The 18,921-nt window shown below is 42.2% G+C and overlaps 1 protein-coding gene across 1 annotated transcript in view; it reads left to right on the forward strand.

Annotated features, from left to right (window-relative positions):
* Positions 1–18,921, forward strand: part of ppargc1b (peroxisome proliferator-activated receptor gamma, coactivator 1 beta) — a 98,182-nt gene that overhangs the window by 62,178 nt on the left and 17,083 nt on the right. The window contains exons 2-3 of the mRNA XM_054792719.1: positions 8,091–8,279; positions 10,891–11,091. Coding sequence (XP_054648694.1) covers positions 8,091–8,279; positions 10,891–11,091 — 390 coding nt within the window. The remainder of the gene's footprint in view (positions 1–8,090; positions 8,280–10,890; positions 11,092–18,921) is intronic.

An 18,921-nucleotide genomic window follows, 5' to 3' on the forward strand; every position in this document is an offset into this window, starting at 1 on the left:
CACACATAAGCCTACACTGAACTGAGCGCGTCACTTAAAAAATGTGGTAAAAAATTCCACCCATTTTCTATACCTTGTCTTCATTAGGGTCACGGGTAAGCTGGAGCCTATCCCAGCTGAATGCAGCAAAATACTGTATAAACTGTAAAATTATTTATTTATTTATTTGATTCACCCTATTACTGTATCAAGATAGTGTTGTTATTGTGAGCCCTACTCCCAATACTTGATGCGGCCCAGCCTCACTCAGACTCTACCTCCAGCGGCCCCCAGGTAAATTGTGTTTGAGACCCCTGGCGTAAAATGAGGAACACCTGTATTAAAAGATTTTTTAAAAACACGTTACTGTCAATTATCCAGTTATCCAAACAAAATAGTTATTTAAAGTTCTGTTCTAATATGTCCCCACACTAGTACAGTAAAACTGTATGCATCTAAGAAACGATTATTTCCCCCACCCAGTGGCACAAAACCTTGAACCGTGGACTCCCATTCAAAGCAGCATCACCATATTCATCCTCATTTCTCAGCAAAGACACTTTTTACGCTTGCATGACAGTTTGGACTGTTGACTTGAAACAAAATGTACACTTAAAGCTTTTATGATGGCCAGAGTTTGATCCTGGAACAGACTATTTCTATTTCCATTATAAAATTGTTTTGAAATCGGATCAAATCGGAACGTTCCTGGAAAAGTCTGTGTTCTGTCTCAGAGCTTCCACACCATGCTGGTCATTTATTGTGCTAAGGTCAAGGCGGTGATGTTCCATCTGCTTCCAGAACTGGGTCCGGCTTCAAGGTTATTAAATGTACCACAGTTGTTTGTTTGGCAGGTGCCAAATATGAAAGCCCTGGTGGAGGTCGTTGTCTTTTATGGGTTTTTAGTGACAACTGGCTTGCTGCAGCAGCAATAATCCGCTAGCTTGCACAGCTGGTTGACTGCATGTGCGAAGCAAAGTAGTTTTATCGGCTGTTGTTTATGGTGGGAGCGTCGTCTTCTGCTTTTGAGAGCGCCCCCTTGAAATAAGGTGTTACGTTGAGGTGTTTAAATTTAGAGGTGTGGGATGCACTTGGGGAGACTCGCATGCCAGAGCGCTGCTGCAGAGGCCGGCCCTTCCACAGCGACTGGCTTGTTTTAGCACTGCTAGCCCTCCCACATGCAGGCCTGCTATAAATAGACGGGCTTTCATGCACGATTGTCCCGGCAGGCTCTTCGTGACGTTTCTTTCCACTGTTGTTAGTAAGGCAGAGATTGGCCACAAATGGAGTTTTTTTGTCCTCCACTTTTAATACTCCACAATGCAGCCACAAAAGCGCTGTTATACATTTCAAAAAGGTCAAAGTTTAGTGTGGAGAGTGTATTTAAGATGCTGTGTCTCAATTTGCGCACTTCCATACATGCACTTAGCATTTTGAGTGCATAAGTGCGTTCAGACTGAGAAGTATGGCAAAATGCAGTGCACTGTCAGTACCACTGTTGCCAACTCCTCAGTAGAAAAAGTAGCTGTTGGCTGTCCTAGAAGTTGCTAGAAGTCGCTAGATGACATTGATGGCTAATTTGCATATTATTTGCATATGATGTTCTAAGAAATGCTGTAGGAAAAAAGCATAACCTCATAGGAGAGACAAAAAAGTGAGTAACAACACCTGAATTATGTTTAGTACTACAAATAAACTTGATTCTTGGTTTGTTCATTTAAAATTGGGCATTGCTTTATCAAAATAAAATAATTTGAATATTTTATCTTGGCCAGCACCTCTCAAAGTCTAGACAGTGTTATAATTACATCCGGACTCGCCTCTAGGCTCCACCTTTTATCTTGCAGTTAGGACTACTTATTTCATTTCTCACACATCGTTCTCCCATCACGCGTTCTGCCAGAGCTCCACGATGCTCTCAGTGTGCTGTGAGAGCATCAGTTCACTGATGGCTTGTGAGTGCTTTGGGGCGGGGCAGCACCTGCTGCTGTTCAGTGAGAACAGAAAGTGTAGATCAATAAGTGCTTTCACTTTTAAGTCCCCAAATACCAGAAAACTCTCCAACAACGCCAGAAAGAGAAACAAAATTTCTCGCTACTCGCTTTGAAGAAAATATGTCGCCAAGAGGGTTTGGAACGTCACCAGATTTAGCGACAAAGTTGCCAAGTTGGCAACACTGGTCAGTACCCCGAATGTTGCACTCAACATGTCCCATGTGCCATCTTAGCTACACAGCAGAAGGGGAGGGGCTACAAAATAAAAAGTGGTGTCGTAATCCCTGCTTCATAAGTACAATCACCCCTCGCTTATCGTGGTTAATTGGTTCCAGACCTGACCGGGATAAGTGAATTACCGCGATGTAGGACTCAATATTAATAAATGGAATATTTTCATAGTTAGAGCATAGAAAACCTGTTTATGGCTTTCTAAATACGATTTTTACCATTATTAGGGCCCTGTGGACATGCGATAACACCCCACAGTCACTTTTTACACTCCTATTATTCTTGGTTTACAACACATTGCTCAACTGCAGGGACACAAGAGATGGCCGCCGCTTTAAACATAGCATGCTACCGAGCTAACTAATTAGCCTCCAATTTGTTCATTGTAAACTTAAGAAAGCGTTACACTGTCAAAATTAGCATACTCAGGAAGTATGTACACAGTCTACATAGGATACTTATTGAAGTGTACTATGTGTACTATTGAGACTTAGTGTCATTCTTGTATTACTACAACAATGAACTCCTGATGAACTTACGGCAGTTTCCCTGAAAGTGTGTCATTCAAATAACTTCAAAGGTATCAGTATCCCAGCACAATTCCATGCTCATTTGCTTAATCTGTCTTTTCTAACGACCTGTTTACGACCTTATATATGGAGCCTAAGACACAGTGAGCGATGTCTTCATTCACTATGTTCTATTGTGTTTGCTAAAGCCACTACAGCACATGAAGACGTGGAAGAACAAGCCAGTTTTTCTCCTCTTCCTTTGCCTTTTGGCCAGAGTAGCTTTCATTTGTTCCCAGGACAGAACGCCTCAGCTCTTAGGTGCTTTTCTGATCAATTCATCCATTGGCAGGAAAGGGTTTTTAGTGGAAATGCGTCTGCCTTGGCAGCGTTCACAGATGCGCACGAGCAAGCAGACGTGCTGCTGGCACCTCAGGCTGCTTCAGCGCTATGCGGGAATAATCTCAGCGTGAACTTTGCCTGACCCAGCAGACACGAGTGCGCTTCCTGGGAAAGAAGGTTGACTGGCTGAAGTCCAAATGTCCACATTGCTGTTACCTCCATCAAGGAGCTGTTTGTGCGTCGTATTTACTGTATGTCCAACGACTCGACTAATTGAAGATAGGACCATTTGATAGCACTAAATAAAGTGGTCTTCATTCACTCTTTGTGCGACTTTTCATGAAGTCACGAAGGAAAGACGTCCTTCGTCTTGGACATGATGCTGCCTCTGACCCGCCCCAGTAATTAAAAAAAAAAAAAAACAGGTTTTGCTACACGTCTTAAAATGACACCCAGAGCTCTGCCAACTCACTGTCAGTCCGCGACAGACGTGGGAGCTGTAAGTTTGATCACTCTGTTTTCCTTCAGCGAACAGGCAAACCTCACGTTGTGTTACTGTTAAAACGTGAGTGTAATGTTAGCACTGTAGCTCACATAGCTGTGCTAGTATTGCTAAAGTTTAACATTAAACATGGTGGGAACTTTAGTGGCATATATTTCCGTAAATTTTGGCTGAATTACAAATTGTTTGACCTCAGCAGTATTTGAAGAGTTTTTGAGGTTCAAACTGTGTTTGTATTTGCGCGCTACAAGCTAGCAACATTTTGTATCTTAGAAAATTCGCTGAACTGTCTGCGTATGTTGAGGTCTCTTGCAATGATGGTTCTACTCGGACATTTTGTGCATCTTTAAAGGCTTATTTTACAATGATGTAAAGCAGGCTTTGCTACACACCTTAAAATAACGCCTAGAGCTCTGTCAACTGTCCATCTGTCAGCTGCAGATGTGAGAGTTACTGTATAAGTTGGGTCATTTTTGTTTTTTTCAGCCAATATGCTAACCTAACCTAATGTTGCTATTGAAATATGAGTGTAATATTAGCAAAGTAGCTCACTTAGCTACCCTATCGTCGCTAATGTTGGTGTCCTCCTGTCCCACTCCTTCATGTTACATTGTATATGACATCTATTATGTTGGACAAGGGCAGAGTTAGTGCATAAGTAAGAAGTGGATAAAGTGCACAGTAGTGCTTTTTAGAGACAAACACAGACAGGTGCGGACAAACACAGCTCATTAGCATTAAAGCGACAGATGCTCAAAGCAGCGTGTTCCCAGTCGGGCTTAATAGAAGCACTTTTAAACTGTCCAAATTCCAGCATTAAGGCTAGATTTTGGACATCACACTTCCAATGCGGGATCCCTGAGACTTATTTAAAATGGCAGAAAATAATAAAACAATATGGGACATTTAAAACAGGTAATGCTAAATAGCTGGAGTGTAAAGGCTCAATGCCTCCCCTGGTGTTAAGTGTTTAATGAACCATTGATTATAGCTGCTATCAGTCATATTTCCAGCAGGCGAGAGGTCATAGGTGACTGCAGTGTGATGTAACACACTGAGGCACCCCCTGGTGGCTCCGTCCGAGTCATGCTGCCGTCCTCATCGTTATTCTGCGTGGCTCTCTGCTGCAGAGAGGACGTTCCCCTGCGTCATGTGTGTCCTTTACATGCCTGTGTGTGTGTGTGTGAGAACATGTGTTTATTGACGGGCTGGAGGATGGGCAAGCGGGAAGAAAGATATCCATCAAGATACCGCTTGGCTGTTTTAGTGGAGGCAAAAATGAGCAAACTGTGGAATTTCAGGTTTATGTTGAAGTATGGAGAGGATTGAAGGAGGGATGCTGAGGGAAGGAGATAGGAGGGTGAGATGGAGGAGAGGAAGCGTGTGGAGGGTGCATGTGAGCGGGATGTGATCAGCATGCTAATGGACATACACGCACACACACACACACACACACACACACACACACACACACACACCTACATGAGCAGCTGGAAGCAGATGAAGCAGTGGGAGGGTCTCATGGAGGACATCCTCTCCTCCTTTGGCTCCTCCCTTCTTCTGCTTCATCTTTTTTATCAAGTCACGACAGCACCCCCCTACTGTCACCTTTGACCTCCTCCAACATCCTCTCTCCACTCGGCTGATTGACCCCACCCACTTCTCACGCCGCTCTGCATAAACCACCGCAGCTGCTGCTGACCCAAATAAACACACACGCATATATATATTTATATTTATATAAACTGGGATTATAAAGTTAAACCTCAAAGACATGGCCAGCATAATTAGCATGCTAATTCATAATCCATAAATCAGCGTTTAAAAGGCAAATAAACACGTTAACAAGCGAGTCCAATGTCGAAGCACGCTTCACGAAAGCAGTTCATCTCTCATTTCTAAATCCATCACAATTGCAATAAAATATTAAAGTAGATAAAGCGCTTTAGTCAAATAATAAACGCCCATGATCATCAGTCATGGCGATTGACGGCGACTGGAAGTAGATAACACATCAGATACCGTCCATTCCTGTTTCTCTTGGCTAATTCATATTTTTCAGAGGAGATTAATTACTTTCGCTGATAACCTTTGAAATCATCAGTTATTCAACCTTTTAAATGTAAGGTTCTGATGTCATTTTAGCAATTACAGCAGTGAGGTTAGCTCTTTGTAATGTTAGCATCAACATTGTAGCCAACTTCAGTGCTGAAAACCTATGCTACGTCATCGTAGTTACCATTAAGCATAGACATAGATAGACGCCGCATCGAGTAGGTCAACGTCGCCGCCATATTGGATGGGTCAAGGCTGCGCTGTAAATGAATACAAGTCAATGTACTTACTTTCATAAAGCGCCTTTCTACAAAGAATATATGTTATATATTCACACACGCACTAATATACGTAACAGATTAGTTACGTCATCATAGAGGGTGTCATCTATAAGGTTAGCAACATTGGTAGCTAGCAATGTTCAAAACTTTAGCAACATCACTCAGCTTCGTTGGAATATAAGTAACCTAAGATGTACTTTAAGATTAGTTATCGCATTGTGGTTAAGCGTCATAGATAAAGTTAGCGACCCTAGTAACTTTAGCAATGTTCAAAACCTTGTAAGCCTTGCTAAATCCTTGTAGTTAACCACATAAATTGTCTTCGCTGCTTTAGTGTGGTTATAACATTTGTAGCTATAGCAGTACTGTATTTTAAGATTAGCCACATCATCATAGTTAGCAGAAGTGTAAGGATAGCGACATCAGAAACGTTAGCAATGTTCAAAACACGAGTTAATCTCATCTAGTTCGCCACATAATTTTTAGCTGCTTTAGTGTGGTTAGAATGTTTGTAAAACTGTATTTTAAGATTAGCTCCATTATCATAGTTAGCGTCAACTGTAAGTTTAGCAACATCAGTAACTTATTTCATACAATATTCAAAATTTGAGCTACATCTGAGTAGTCAGCAGCAACAGGTAGTTTTGCTGCTTTAGAGTGAACTGTACTCATAAAATTAGTTACATCATTGTAGTTAGCATTAGCTATAAGGTTAGAAATATCAATACCTTAAGCATTGTTTGGATATAGCAACATCAAAGTTAGTTGGTAGTTAGCAGTGTAAGTATTAGTGCGGTTGGAATGTCATTATAATAATAGAGAATATAGAAGACGCTCTTTGAATTTCTTGAATTTTCTTTCTAAAAAATGGTCCATTGTGATTGTTCAGTCATTCTGTTCGAGGTGAAAGCTGGCTTTTAAAAAGACGGCAGAGGAACTGGTTCAGCTCGTCTTCTGGTCCTCTCACATGAATGCAAATGAATGAGTGAATGTTTCAGCAAAGACGTGTCGTCATGCAGAAAACAATTGGACATTCATTCTTTTTGTTGTGGTTCACTTGGCAGAGGCTCAGTTCTGGCTAGCGTGCGTTAGTAGACCACTTCCATTTTCATTTGTATTTCAAGCTTCCCGATTATATTCAACCCCCAGGAGACCAGACTGACTTCCTCTCACTGGGCCACACACTTTTTTTCTTTTTCGCAGTGACGTGTTTGCATGTGAGCGTGTGTGCGCTGTGACTGGTAAACACGTGTCTTGTCTGCAATAACACCGCTGTAGCATCATAACAGTCCGCATTCAAAAATGATTAAGACAAGGCAGCCTGGTTGAGTAATTAAAGAAACCTGACGGTTACAAGGTTTTCGTGTTCGGTGGGAGACTTGGCCATGGCGTCCTTTCTGCTTTTTTAGACATACAAGTACTTCAGTTTGACCAAATTTGGTGAAAATGTTTTCACCGTCTGGTTTTGGACTCCAGGGGTTTAGGAAAATAGACCCTTTATCAGGCTTTCCCACTCTCACGTCTACAAATCAGCACCAAAACATTTCATATTCACAGTATAAAGTCTTTGGTTTCATAGCTGTGAACATGCCAAAGCATATAAAGGTCAAGGTCAAAGAGCAATGTCGCAGCAATGTCAACCGCGCCAAAAACATTTTATTACATCGTCTCCAAACTCAATGGACATGTAGCATGTACATAGCTGTTCGGCTGAGTCGTTTTTTTGGTGGCAAACGACCGACACGTTGAGCAGATCTCCTCAGGTCAGCGTTGGCCGGAACAAGTGAAAAATGAAATCGCGACAAAGCAGATCAAGTCGTATGTCAAATCAGACGTCTAGATGAGGGCTTTCCAGGTCTGTCATTGTTTTTCACAGTTTGTTTTCTACTCTATTTAGATGTAACATCAGCGCAATTGTTGTGTTGCGTCACATGCTTAATATGAGTTCCAATGCTACCACAGTGCCCCCTACTGGACATTTGGTTGGCTGTAACTGCTGGAATTGTGCGTCAATATTTGATAAACAAAAATATGTACTGTGTGTGATAGGAGTGTATTAGAGGATGATTTCCTACGATGTGAAAGTATCGCAGTGAGCGTTGCACTTGTATCCCAAAAGAGGCGCAACCGCCTGGGAAATATTTTTCAAGTTGGAATAATCTGACCCCTCGCTCTGTCTTCTTTTGTCCATCTTTAGTATGGGGAGGAGGAGGAGGTGTGCTCGGACCGCCTGGACACCGACTTCCCGGACATCGACCTTTCTCAGCTGGACACCAGCGATTTTGACAGCGTCAACTGTCTCGGCGAGCTGCAGTGGTGCAGCGACCAGGCGGCGGACGCCTCACCCGCCTCCATCCACTACAGCACCGCTGACGAGCTCTTTGAGGTCAGACATGTTGTCCTACTTTACATACTCTTGAGTGTGCTACACTGTACCTCAGCTTCGCAAACTTTAGAAATTTGACCCAACCCTAGGAAAAACCCTACTTTTCCATTTGAGACACAGCAGTGCTTTCAGTTTGAACATCATCTTGCTAAACCAGGAAGTGACATTTATTCACATGATTTACAGTGACAATGAATGTCATCCAGAAAGGTCGGTCGATCCAATAGTCAAGGTCACTGACCTCCTGACTGATCTCTGTGAGGAAACACGAGCATGGCTGGAGCATGTCCCATTGGGAGCTGCCCAGAAAGTCTTGCCCAGGAATGTGCAACACGATGAAGGCCTTCCGTATTGACATATTGTACATAGTTACATTGTTGTCTGGAGACGAGCATCCCCTACTAAAGTCCCACTCCAACCGCCGTATCGCCTGTCCCTGGATGCAGGAATTCAGGGAATACCTCTTGGAAAGCCCAATCTGAGATGGTGCATTGATTGTCTTCACCGCTCCTGTCCTGGACAAGTGTCGTGCTCCCGTTACACGGTTCTTAGTGACGTCCAGCTCCAAGAGATAAAGTAGCATTTAGGAGCATATCATCAGTCTGCCTGCGATTGGCTGGCGACCAGTCCAGGGCGTACCTCGCCTGTCGCCCGAAGTCAGCTGGGATAGGCTCCTGCTTACCCCCGTGACCGTAATGAGAGAAGCGGCATAGAAAATGGATGGATGGATCATCAGTCTGCATGATGACTGCATGACACTTTTTATCTTAGTTATTTGAACCTTCTATTTTTTATGAACTGCTTTAACAATCATTTGACTTCAGCACTCTCGAACTTTTTTTAAAGAAAGGAAAGGACATTTCTCAATTACAACTTTTCATTTTTCTTCTATCCTTCTTGTAAAACAACTTGCTTCTTTCATTAAATTTTTATATTTGTTTGTATTTATATACAGTTGTCCTTTGCTACATCGTGGTTCGAACATCGCTCCCTCGCTCTATCTATGATTGCTGTTTTGAGGTTGACTATGGCCTATTATTAGTCCAAAATATTGACAAAGACAAGTCATATGTACTATTCGGGTCACTAGGCGTCAGTAATGTTACATTGACGAGACATTTCTTTACATTACATTACCTTAGCTTGCAGCCATAGATCCTTGCAGTCCGACATGACATAGTGAAAAAAGTTCTGCTCCCGTTCCGTGTGGAAGTGGTACGTTTTTGGCTTCTTACTGTCCTTCTTCCCCACTCAGTTTCAAACCTATTCTTAAGTTTTGAACTAATAAATTGGAGGCTAACTAGTTAGCTCGGTAGATTGATTGTTAAAGGGGTAGTTCGGATTTTTCGACATGAAGGTGTATTACATCCCCATCAACAGTGTAGTGCATCAACGGTGACTTACCTCCCACTTCGTGCCGTGAGCCGAGTTCTGGTCGGATGTCCGAGATGTTGATGTTCCGGTTAGTTGGTAGGGCCACTTAAGTAAAGAGTTCGACTTCTCAAAACAATATGCGTTCAAAAGAGTAATACATCTGCATCTGCTTGAAAAAATCAGACCTCTCAATCGCTCTGCGTCACTTTCTCTCACGTCGATTAACGTTAGATTGGCTGTCCTGTATATCAATCCAGTGCCAAACGTCATAGTGAGGATGGATGACAAGCATCTACTCTATTAGGTAATGCAAGTATAAAGGTGACTACAGGGCTTTATTTCTAATGATATATATGCAGATTTTTAATGTTAAAAACTGGTTTTAGAAGGTCATAAACAGGTTTTCTATGCTCTAACTACGAAAATATTCCATTTATTAATATTGAGTCCTACTTTACGGAAATTCACCTATCGTGATCGGGGCTGGAACCAGTTAACCAGGATAAACAAAGGACGACTGGAGTGTTTTATTTTTATTTTTATTCTGTAAGAAATGTTTAATTTTATTTTTTTTAATTCTTTTACAACCTGCCTCTCTTTCATTTCTCTAATTACAACTTAAATTGATTTATTTATTGAATTTGTAAACAACTTGCCTCTTCTTTCATTTCTGCAGTTTATTTTTATTTTCTATTCTGTTGGATAATTTTATTTTAGATTTATTTTTTATTTATTTTGCCTCTGAAAAAAAGCCCTGCCTCTTCTTTTACAAATCCAATTTCTCCATCCTTTTTCCTCCCCATTGATTCTTCTTGGGATTTTGATTTATTTGTGATTACAGAATCCCATTTGCTCCAGAAAACAATAAATCTCACACTCCCTGTGCGCCACCTTCCTCCCTACTATTTTTTCCTGCTTCTAAGACCCAATTCCTGCTCAGCCATGTTATATTTGATCCAATGTATTGATCCTACTAATAGAGTTGAGCAGACTGTGTGTGGTTAGCAACATGAAGTCATAAATAGGAATAAATCGTCCATGCGAATACAGCAGTTATTTACAGTATGTTACTGACTTCAACCTCACACTGTTGCTGTTTCATTTTGTAGACATACTGGAAATAATACACGTCTGACGAATGAATTATATGGAAAAAAAAATGTCGGGACATGCTTCACCTTCAGGAAGTGAAGTTGTCCAGAAAACACTCAAGTTTCTCTAACTTTGTCTCCTCCAGATAGAAGAGGAGAATGCGGCCCTGCTTGCCGCGCTCACTGACAGCCTGGACGGCATGGTGGATGCCGAAGTGGGCGGGCTCTCCGTCTTCCCCGCTCTGGGGGAGGAGCCAGAGCAAGACGAAGAAGACAAGGACCGTCTTTCTCTGAACGCGGACGACTTCGGACGCTCACCAGGCCCTGAGACAGAGGGCCCTTCTCTTGTAAGAGCAATTCCTGTACTACCCTGTGCACTTCCTAAATAGTAGGCGTGTATTTATTTCATGCTATTTTTTTTTATTAAACATGCTAAAGCCACACCAGTGTAGATGAAGATATGCTCATCTGTTCAATATATTTCAGTAATTATTATTATTAGTGTTACCTTGTTTAAACATTCAATATTTCAAAATGGAGCTGCGGGCCACAAGTGGCCCTCGGGCAGCACTTTGGACACCCCTACTGTATAGGCAGCCATGTTTCCCGTCCTGTAACATTGCAAACAAATGTCTTCTCTTACAAAAGCACACAATCCCACCCCTCATCTTGTTAAATGAACTCCACTTTGTGTCAAAGGGCACCGAGCATTATTATTTTTGCAAAGGTTGAATTTCTAACTGCTCAGGGGCATCTAACGGAGTGGCCAGTGAGCGTAAGCCAATGTTGATCTTCCTCTCAGTCTGCCTTGTGATCCCAAGAAAAGACAACCGAGCGAAGGAACACGTTAATAACCTTTGCAATCATGCTGGATGTGTTTGAGGGAAGCCATTTGTCTCCTTGAAAGCCCCCCCCCCACCCCGTCGGTGCAAACGATGGCATTCCTGAAATTGAAGATTTTCCTCGATTTTCCAAGATTTGGAAACACAACAGGAGCTGTCTCTGTCAAGCACACACACGTTGATTTAGTGACCCCAGCTGAGCATCTGGGCTCATCAGAACAGCATCATCGTCAGTGAGCAGTCGTGCTATGACCCGTTTGCTTGTCCCATCACTTTTGTTTTGCTCTTTTACCTCAATTTCCCTGACTTTGTGGATAATTTCCAGTCTTATTTGGAGTCATTTTGATTATTTCTCCCGCGCACGCTTGTCGCCGTCATTGATTACCGTTGTCACAAAGGAGCAAGTGTGCTGTGGGGTATGACAATTGGATTATTTTGAGTCAATTTTGATTATGAGTTGCGCCAGGTGCGAGCGCATTACAGACATTCTATGGCTGCGTCTCAAACAGAATACTTCCGTTAGTGTGACGGGGCGGTTAGGCGTCGGTCTGGAACCTTGAATGCAGAGGCAGGTAAGAGTGCACAGAATTTATTCCGCTTCATAAAACTATAACATAAAGCGATGGTGACAAACAATAAAGAAGACTAAATAATGCCGGTTGAAGGCAGACGCTGCTGAACGCTCGTGAGAAAACTGAAAACAGTACACAGGGCTAAGGAGCGCATACAGCTGGAGCGTGGGGTAGCGAAGGAATAATCCGGCATTCCCCAGCTGTCAGTAGTCAGCCTAAGTAGTGGCGTAGGCACTCAAGTTCAGGTGCGTTCAGCAGCTCCGCCTCCAGCCAGGAACATAGGACCTGGACAGAAAAACAAAGGAACCGGAGACAGGGGTAACAAGCAAGAGCCCATGGAACGTGACAGTTAGTACTTTTCAGTAATATACTGTGTACACTGTGTAGGTGCGCTGTCCAAAATAGATTACTGGATTACATTCACTTGCTTCTTCTCCTTTTTTCTTTTTTAATGGTTGCAACCACTCGATTTAGCCCCTCTGTTTTCGCTACGTAGCTACAATGGCGACTATTGACAGTGCACACTAGAAGCGTTTTTTTAGTGCGACATCCAGGTACTGACAGTGCACTGCATTTTGCCGTACTTCTCAGTGTGAAGGCACTCATGCGCTCATGAGACAATATGACAAGTGTGCGAATTGCAAGGAATCGCGCCAGGCCCGAGCCCACCTCTGCGCTCCGCTCACACTAGCCAAAGGTGCCGTGCTATAGGGGTGAAGCAAGTGGGCACACCCTACTTTGATGACAGACAAGAGAGTAGAGCTGACGGGAGCAAGGCAGTTTGTCATTTTGGCAGACGTCTCTGCTCTCTGCATCAGCGCTCAATGCAATAAAAAACAGTAAACACAACATGATTGACTTTAAGTCAGATGGACTTCTGTGCATTAAACGATCGGAATGACTAAGTGTGCTCACTCAGGGTTACGATCAAGTTATCGACTCATCTGGCTACATTTGGTGCGCTAAAAGCTGCGGAATTACCTCCCCGAAGGAGCTTATGTTGTCAACAGTATTGGTGTGTTTTTGATATATGGATTAGTGTGCACATTTGCAATTTAGTTTGGTTCGATTGAACATCAAAGCTATGAAATCTCATCTAATTGTGTGAATTCCAAGCACGTGATCAAGTTTACCTCAGTTCTCCGCTAGTGTGTGTCCCCTCTTTCACTTTTCACACATAATTGTGGCATCCCTCAGACCCCCCCAGCCCTTCCTGGTTGTGCCCACTCTGCAGACTTCCAGGAATTCAATTTGTTTGTCTCTCCTCGTCCTGTCCTTCCTTGCACCCCGGCCAGTAAATATCACACCTTCATAGGAAGAACTTCATCGCGACAGTTATAGCCGTAATGTCTTCCCAAAGACTACGCTAGCAGGCCTCCATCTATCACAGCGAAGAGAAAGCTTGAAGGACTTTTGCATGAGAGCTTGACTACAAAGATGCTTTTGTTCCCCATGGCTGGTGCGTAAATACTCACTCTGCCTTGCTGTTTGCAAGGTGCTCCCTGGAACTGGTGCAGCAGCTCCAGAATGTCAATTAGGAAAGCGCTGATCGAAGTTCCTTGAGAAAGATTGAAGTCGAGCAACTGATAGCTACAACAGCTTCATTGTTCTTAATGAGCTCACCAAACTGTGCACAAAATAACAAACGACCCAACTGAGGGACTGCATCCTTCAGACAGTTGCTGCGTCTCAAATGGAATACTTGTGTCAGTACACTTGAATAAGTATACTGTGTGCACTATACACTTGGATCACAGTAGTTAGGCATTTACACAATATTTACCCGCTTCTTCTCGCCCTTTGTAATGGCTTTTTTTTTTGGAGTAAAAAAAAAAGGCCAGCAGAAGTGTTTTTAGTGATTTTTTGTTCTTTGGTAGGTAGTGAGTGTAGAGCTTTCGAGCATGCTGCATGCATATACAGTCATGGAAAAAATGATTAGACCACCATTGTTTCTTCAGGTTCTTGTTCATTTTAATGCCTGATACAACTATCACGTATCTTTGTTTGGACAAATATAACCATGACAACAAAAATAGCTCACAAGAGTCACATTTTTTGGCAGTACAATGCTATAGCTATTCATCCATCCATCCATTTTCTATGCCGCTTCTCCTCATCAGGGTCGCGGGGGTACACTGGAGCCTATCCCAGCTGACTTCGAGCGACAGGCGGGGTACACCCTGGACTGGTCGCCAGCCAATCACAGTATAGCTATTCATGTAAGAACTGAAGTGATTTTGGTTATTAAAAAAACAAAAACCCGTGAAAGTTGCTAGATATCAGCTCTTAAATTAAAATCTTATGAGCTGTATTTGTTATCATCATTATATTTGTCCAAACAAATGCACCTTTAGTTGTACCAGGCATTAAAATGGATGAATAAACTGAGAAGCAAGCGTGGTCTAATCATTTTTTCCATGACTGTATGTAAGGTGTACACAGGGTGTTAAATGCCATGGTGGTATTGTTTAGTCCAAAACAACGAGTCAGCAATTTTGAGAAACGCCGTCTTTGCTGTCCTGTTGCAGCAACAAGGGCGCTCTTCATGTGTGACCACCCAGCCCTCGGGTGACCTTGAGAAGCCCCTGTTTATCAGTCGATTAGAGGGCTGGTTTGTCATTAATCCATCACTGTTCGCTCAGGAGACACTGAAGGTGAACGCCAGCAGACGTTGGCTCTCAGAGAGAGAAAATAGGAAGCGAAAGAGGAAATGATTAAACTTGTCCACAAAGTCACTCCACTCGTGCTAGAAGTTCTGCAAGCTTGGAATGTTCCGACAGGCAGAAAGAGGATGTTTAAAAAAGTCCCTTAATGATCTACCATGGAAACATGCATCAATGAAACCAGCATTCGTAAATAGAATTACAGATACTATTGTTTAATTTCATTTTTTGTTATTTAATTAATGTGAAAAAATGCTTAATTAATTTAATTTAAAAAAATAAAATTAGTTAATAAAGTTCTTTTTTTTATGATTTGAAAACATTTTTATTGAATCGATTAAGACAAGATGTGAGCTTGTGTTTGCCTAATTTACTGTCACATGACTTTGAGTGTGATAGTTCCCTCTGCTGGTCAGAGTCAGAACCACAGATGAACTCATGACCACAGGTGTGTGTGTGTGTGTGTGTGTGTGTTTCTAATTATGTGCATGTCATCTGATATAAATTAGCTTGAATGGATTGGCATCTGCCACAGTTATTACGAGACAAAGTAACATTTCTAATAAATAAATATGCTGATATACTAATGGTGGAACCAATTTAGCCGTGAAATGTATTTACTTTGATTGCCTTTTTAAATCATAAAAGAAAAAGCACAAATAGAAGACATGTAAAAGCTCCCATTGCTTCATTTGAAAATGCAACAGTGGAGTTAATCTGAGCGGAAAGGAAGTAGAAGTTTGTGGTCTTACATTAGCATTGGAATTATTTGATCTGTTTCACGCTTTCCATAAAATTGATAATTATGCATTCCTCATTTGCACTATTTCTTTGTGTACATTTCTCCATGATCATGTGATGGTCAGCGATTGTTGTCATGTCCTTCACCCTTTCAGTTTGTTCATCCTCCTGTGTGTTTGTGGCCTCATTACTGCGTCCTCGTTTACTCTTCTCTTGTGTGCAAACTCACCTCCGTGCCATCCTGTGTTTCCTTATGTGTTACTCTACTTTAGTGTGGCTGCACATGCAGTCCTTCCTCCTCCTCCCCTTGGCCCATGTGCGGCAAGGACAAGTCCTACATTGAGTGTATCCCAGGAAGTCATCCAGTGTGGAGCAGACACTGTTTGAGTGGGCCAGGTGCTGCTGCGTGCTTTGCAGTGTTGCACACATGCACACTCCTTCTGGCTCCTCTTCACGCTCCTCAATGGCCCTGCAAGAGAAGCATCATCACATTCGCAGCCAAGTTGGCTCGCCCACAAAGAGCTGAGGGAGCCCCATTAGCATCCCCGTCAGTCATTTGACCCAGAAACTACTTGATGTTTTTGCCCGGCTCTCATGGCTGCTAATGTTCTACTAATTAGACCATGTACACTACTGTAATATACAGGGTATCCCTAACGTCTATGATGTGCACTATATACACATGCAATATACTTACCTTATACAAAAAAGTTCTATTTAATTAATTATTCATAAATAAACAATGAATAAAGAATTTTATAATAATTTTTTTACAATAATAATTTAAAAATTACTAATTACATTACATAATTTAAAAAGGTAATCAAATGTGTATGTAACAAAAATAAACATATATTAACATTATCCAATATAGTGTATTTTTTATTGTATACTACAGTATATGCATTTTGACAGTACAGTGCAACTCCACAATCACAAATAATTTACTTGAATTGTTCAGAGTTGCAAACTAATTTCCCATACTGGTAAATAAAAATAATCTTTTCCAGGGTCAAACTGTGGCCGTCCTTAAAGCCTTATTAAATGTACAGGTCATGTTTGAAGTCAAAAAGAAGTGAAACAGTGTTAATAGTATGAAATGTTAACTTTGCTAACAAGTGAGGTGAGGCTGGAGTCCCTTGACTGTGAGTCCGGTTACTTCATTGAACTTCCTGTTCGTGTTCTTCTTCTTCTCCTCTCACCTATTACTTCTCCTTGGAAGAAGTGTCACCAAAAACTCCAAGGAAGAAGCGAAGTGTCCAGATTTAAGTGTTGAAATGCTAATGTGACGTTCTGCAGGATGGGAACGAGTGTCCTGCGCTCTTATTTTTGCGGGCTGTGCCTTCTCCGGGGAGGAAGAGGCAGCCGCTTCTCGCCTGGTGGCCGCGCACCTGCGGCCAATTAACATTTATGGCGGATAAAAGGCCAGCGCGTTCGAATGGTTCATTATTGATTTTGTCGTTACACTTCATGCCATTGCTCCTCGTCTCCGCACGGGAGCTGTTACCTAAAGACTGGACTTACCTGTACTTCTTAGTTCATGTTATTTCTCCCACAGAGCTTCTCCCTCTGTCGCTTTTTGTTACTCCTTTTGTGCACCATTAAATAACTTTTATTTTTCTTCTCTGCACACCGGGGGTCAATCTTTCGACAGCTCGTGACAGCTAAAGTTTTATGCAACTATGGAGATATTTTCCACAAACCTTGGGCCAAATAACAAATTGTTGGCACTTTTGAAAAAAAATAGGAAGTGTAGAGAGAGAACACCTGACAAAATAAAAGACACAGATCATTGCTTATTGTATCAATAATCACACAATCGCTGTATCCTGATATTATCGCTGTTGTGTCCAAAATATAACCATGTTGTATGATGAGTTAGTGCCGTGATTCCACCGCCACTACAACCAATAATAGTGTGTGTGTGTGTGTGTGTTGGGAGACATGCTCACATCAGATTTATGGTCACTTATCTCTCCATTATATCACATTGTCATAAAGAGGCAAAGTAAAAAGGCCATAAACGCGTATGCATTTCCCAACATAAATTTAAATTAGAGCCGAGCCCGCTGAGCCAGCTGCCTTGCAGGACGAGGACGTTTCTTGTGTGGCTTTGCAGTGGCATCACTGTTCCTTGATAGATGATTAAGAATCAGCGCTAAATGGCCGACATTTGGTGAGGTTTTATGTGCAAGTGGATTTACAGTATGTCATCGGAGGCTGGAGATTGTATTCATTCGTAGCAAATTACGCTAGTTGACATGCTTATAGCATATTAGTGATTTACAGGGAACAAATACCTTATCTTTTAACATTCAATGATGACTAATCTCGGTCAAAGCCTAGATCAGGGGTGTCCAAAGTGGGGGCCCGTAATATATGCTACAGAAAATTGTAGACTCGTATTATAACATTACACAGTAAACAATGAAAACCTGAAAATGGCCAAAATCCTCAAAAAATGACACAAACCAAAACAGCACGAACATGGCTGAATGAACTAAACAGAAGGCATTCAGGAGAAGCATTCAAAGACGTTGTGATGACATGTAGTATTCTACACTGGTCACTAGGTGTCAGTAATGTTACTGTAATGTTCAGTGAGACACACCAGCACCGGACTCCGGACAGTATCGCACAACAAGCACAATGATGCCTAACACGGGCTACTGCTGGGGCTGTAACCCACGCCAAGGTAAAACTCTAACTCTAAACCCCCAGTGTCACTTCCTGTCCGCCCCCCACTCTGCTCCCCTAGCACGGGAACACAATTACAGCAACACACACATGCATGAGTGTTATTTATGTCTTAAATGTCTTATTTTCTGTTACTATGTCTACTATATTGGGCAATAGGAGTGTAAAGGTGACTATAGGGGTGTTATTTCATCTCTAGAGGGCTCCTAATGCTTTAACTATGAAAATATTCCATTTATAAATAAGGATTCCTACGTCGCGGAAATTAATTGATCACAGTCGGAGCTGGAATTCGAGGCCCAGCCACAGTGTATGATGATTTGATGATTTTTGTACACCTGATGCTGTGGAGGTGCTCAGCATGTTTGGGAACACTACCAGGATGGCCTCAACCAATATGGCTGGCCAGGAAAAGAAAACCTACATCCCACAACATCTGTATGTCCTCCATCGTCCCTCCCGCCCTTCCCCGTAACAAACAACACTGGGCTTAGCGAGGGATTTTCTCCCTAAGCTGATTTCTATCCGCTGATAGTGGTGTCATGAAGGCAGCCAGATGAATGAACGGATGGAGCGCAATGAGAAACGCTTTGGTTAATATCCCTTTTGAAAGGTAATGCCAGGGAGGTCGGAGGAATGTTCACGGCGCGTGTTTGCATGCT

This window comes from Dunckerocampus dactyliophorus, chromosome 11 (assembly GCF_027744805.1).
Source record: "Dunckerocampus dactyliophorus isolate RoL2022-P2 chromosome 11, RoL_Ddac_1.1, whole genome shotgun sequence".
In the NCBI taxonomy this organism is placed as follows: domain Eukaryota; kingdom Metazoa; phylum Chordata; class Actinopteri; order Syngnathiformes; family Syngnathidae; genus Dunckerocampus; species Dunckerocampus dactyliophorus.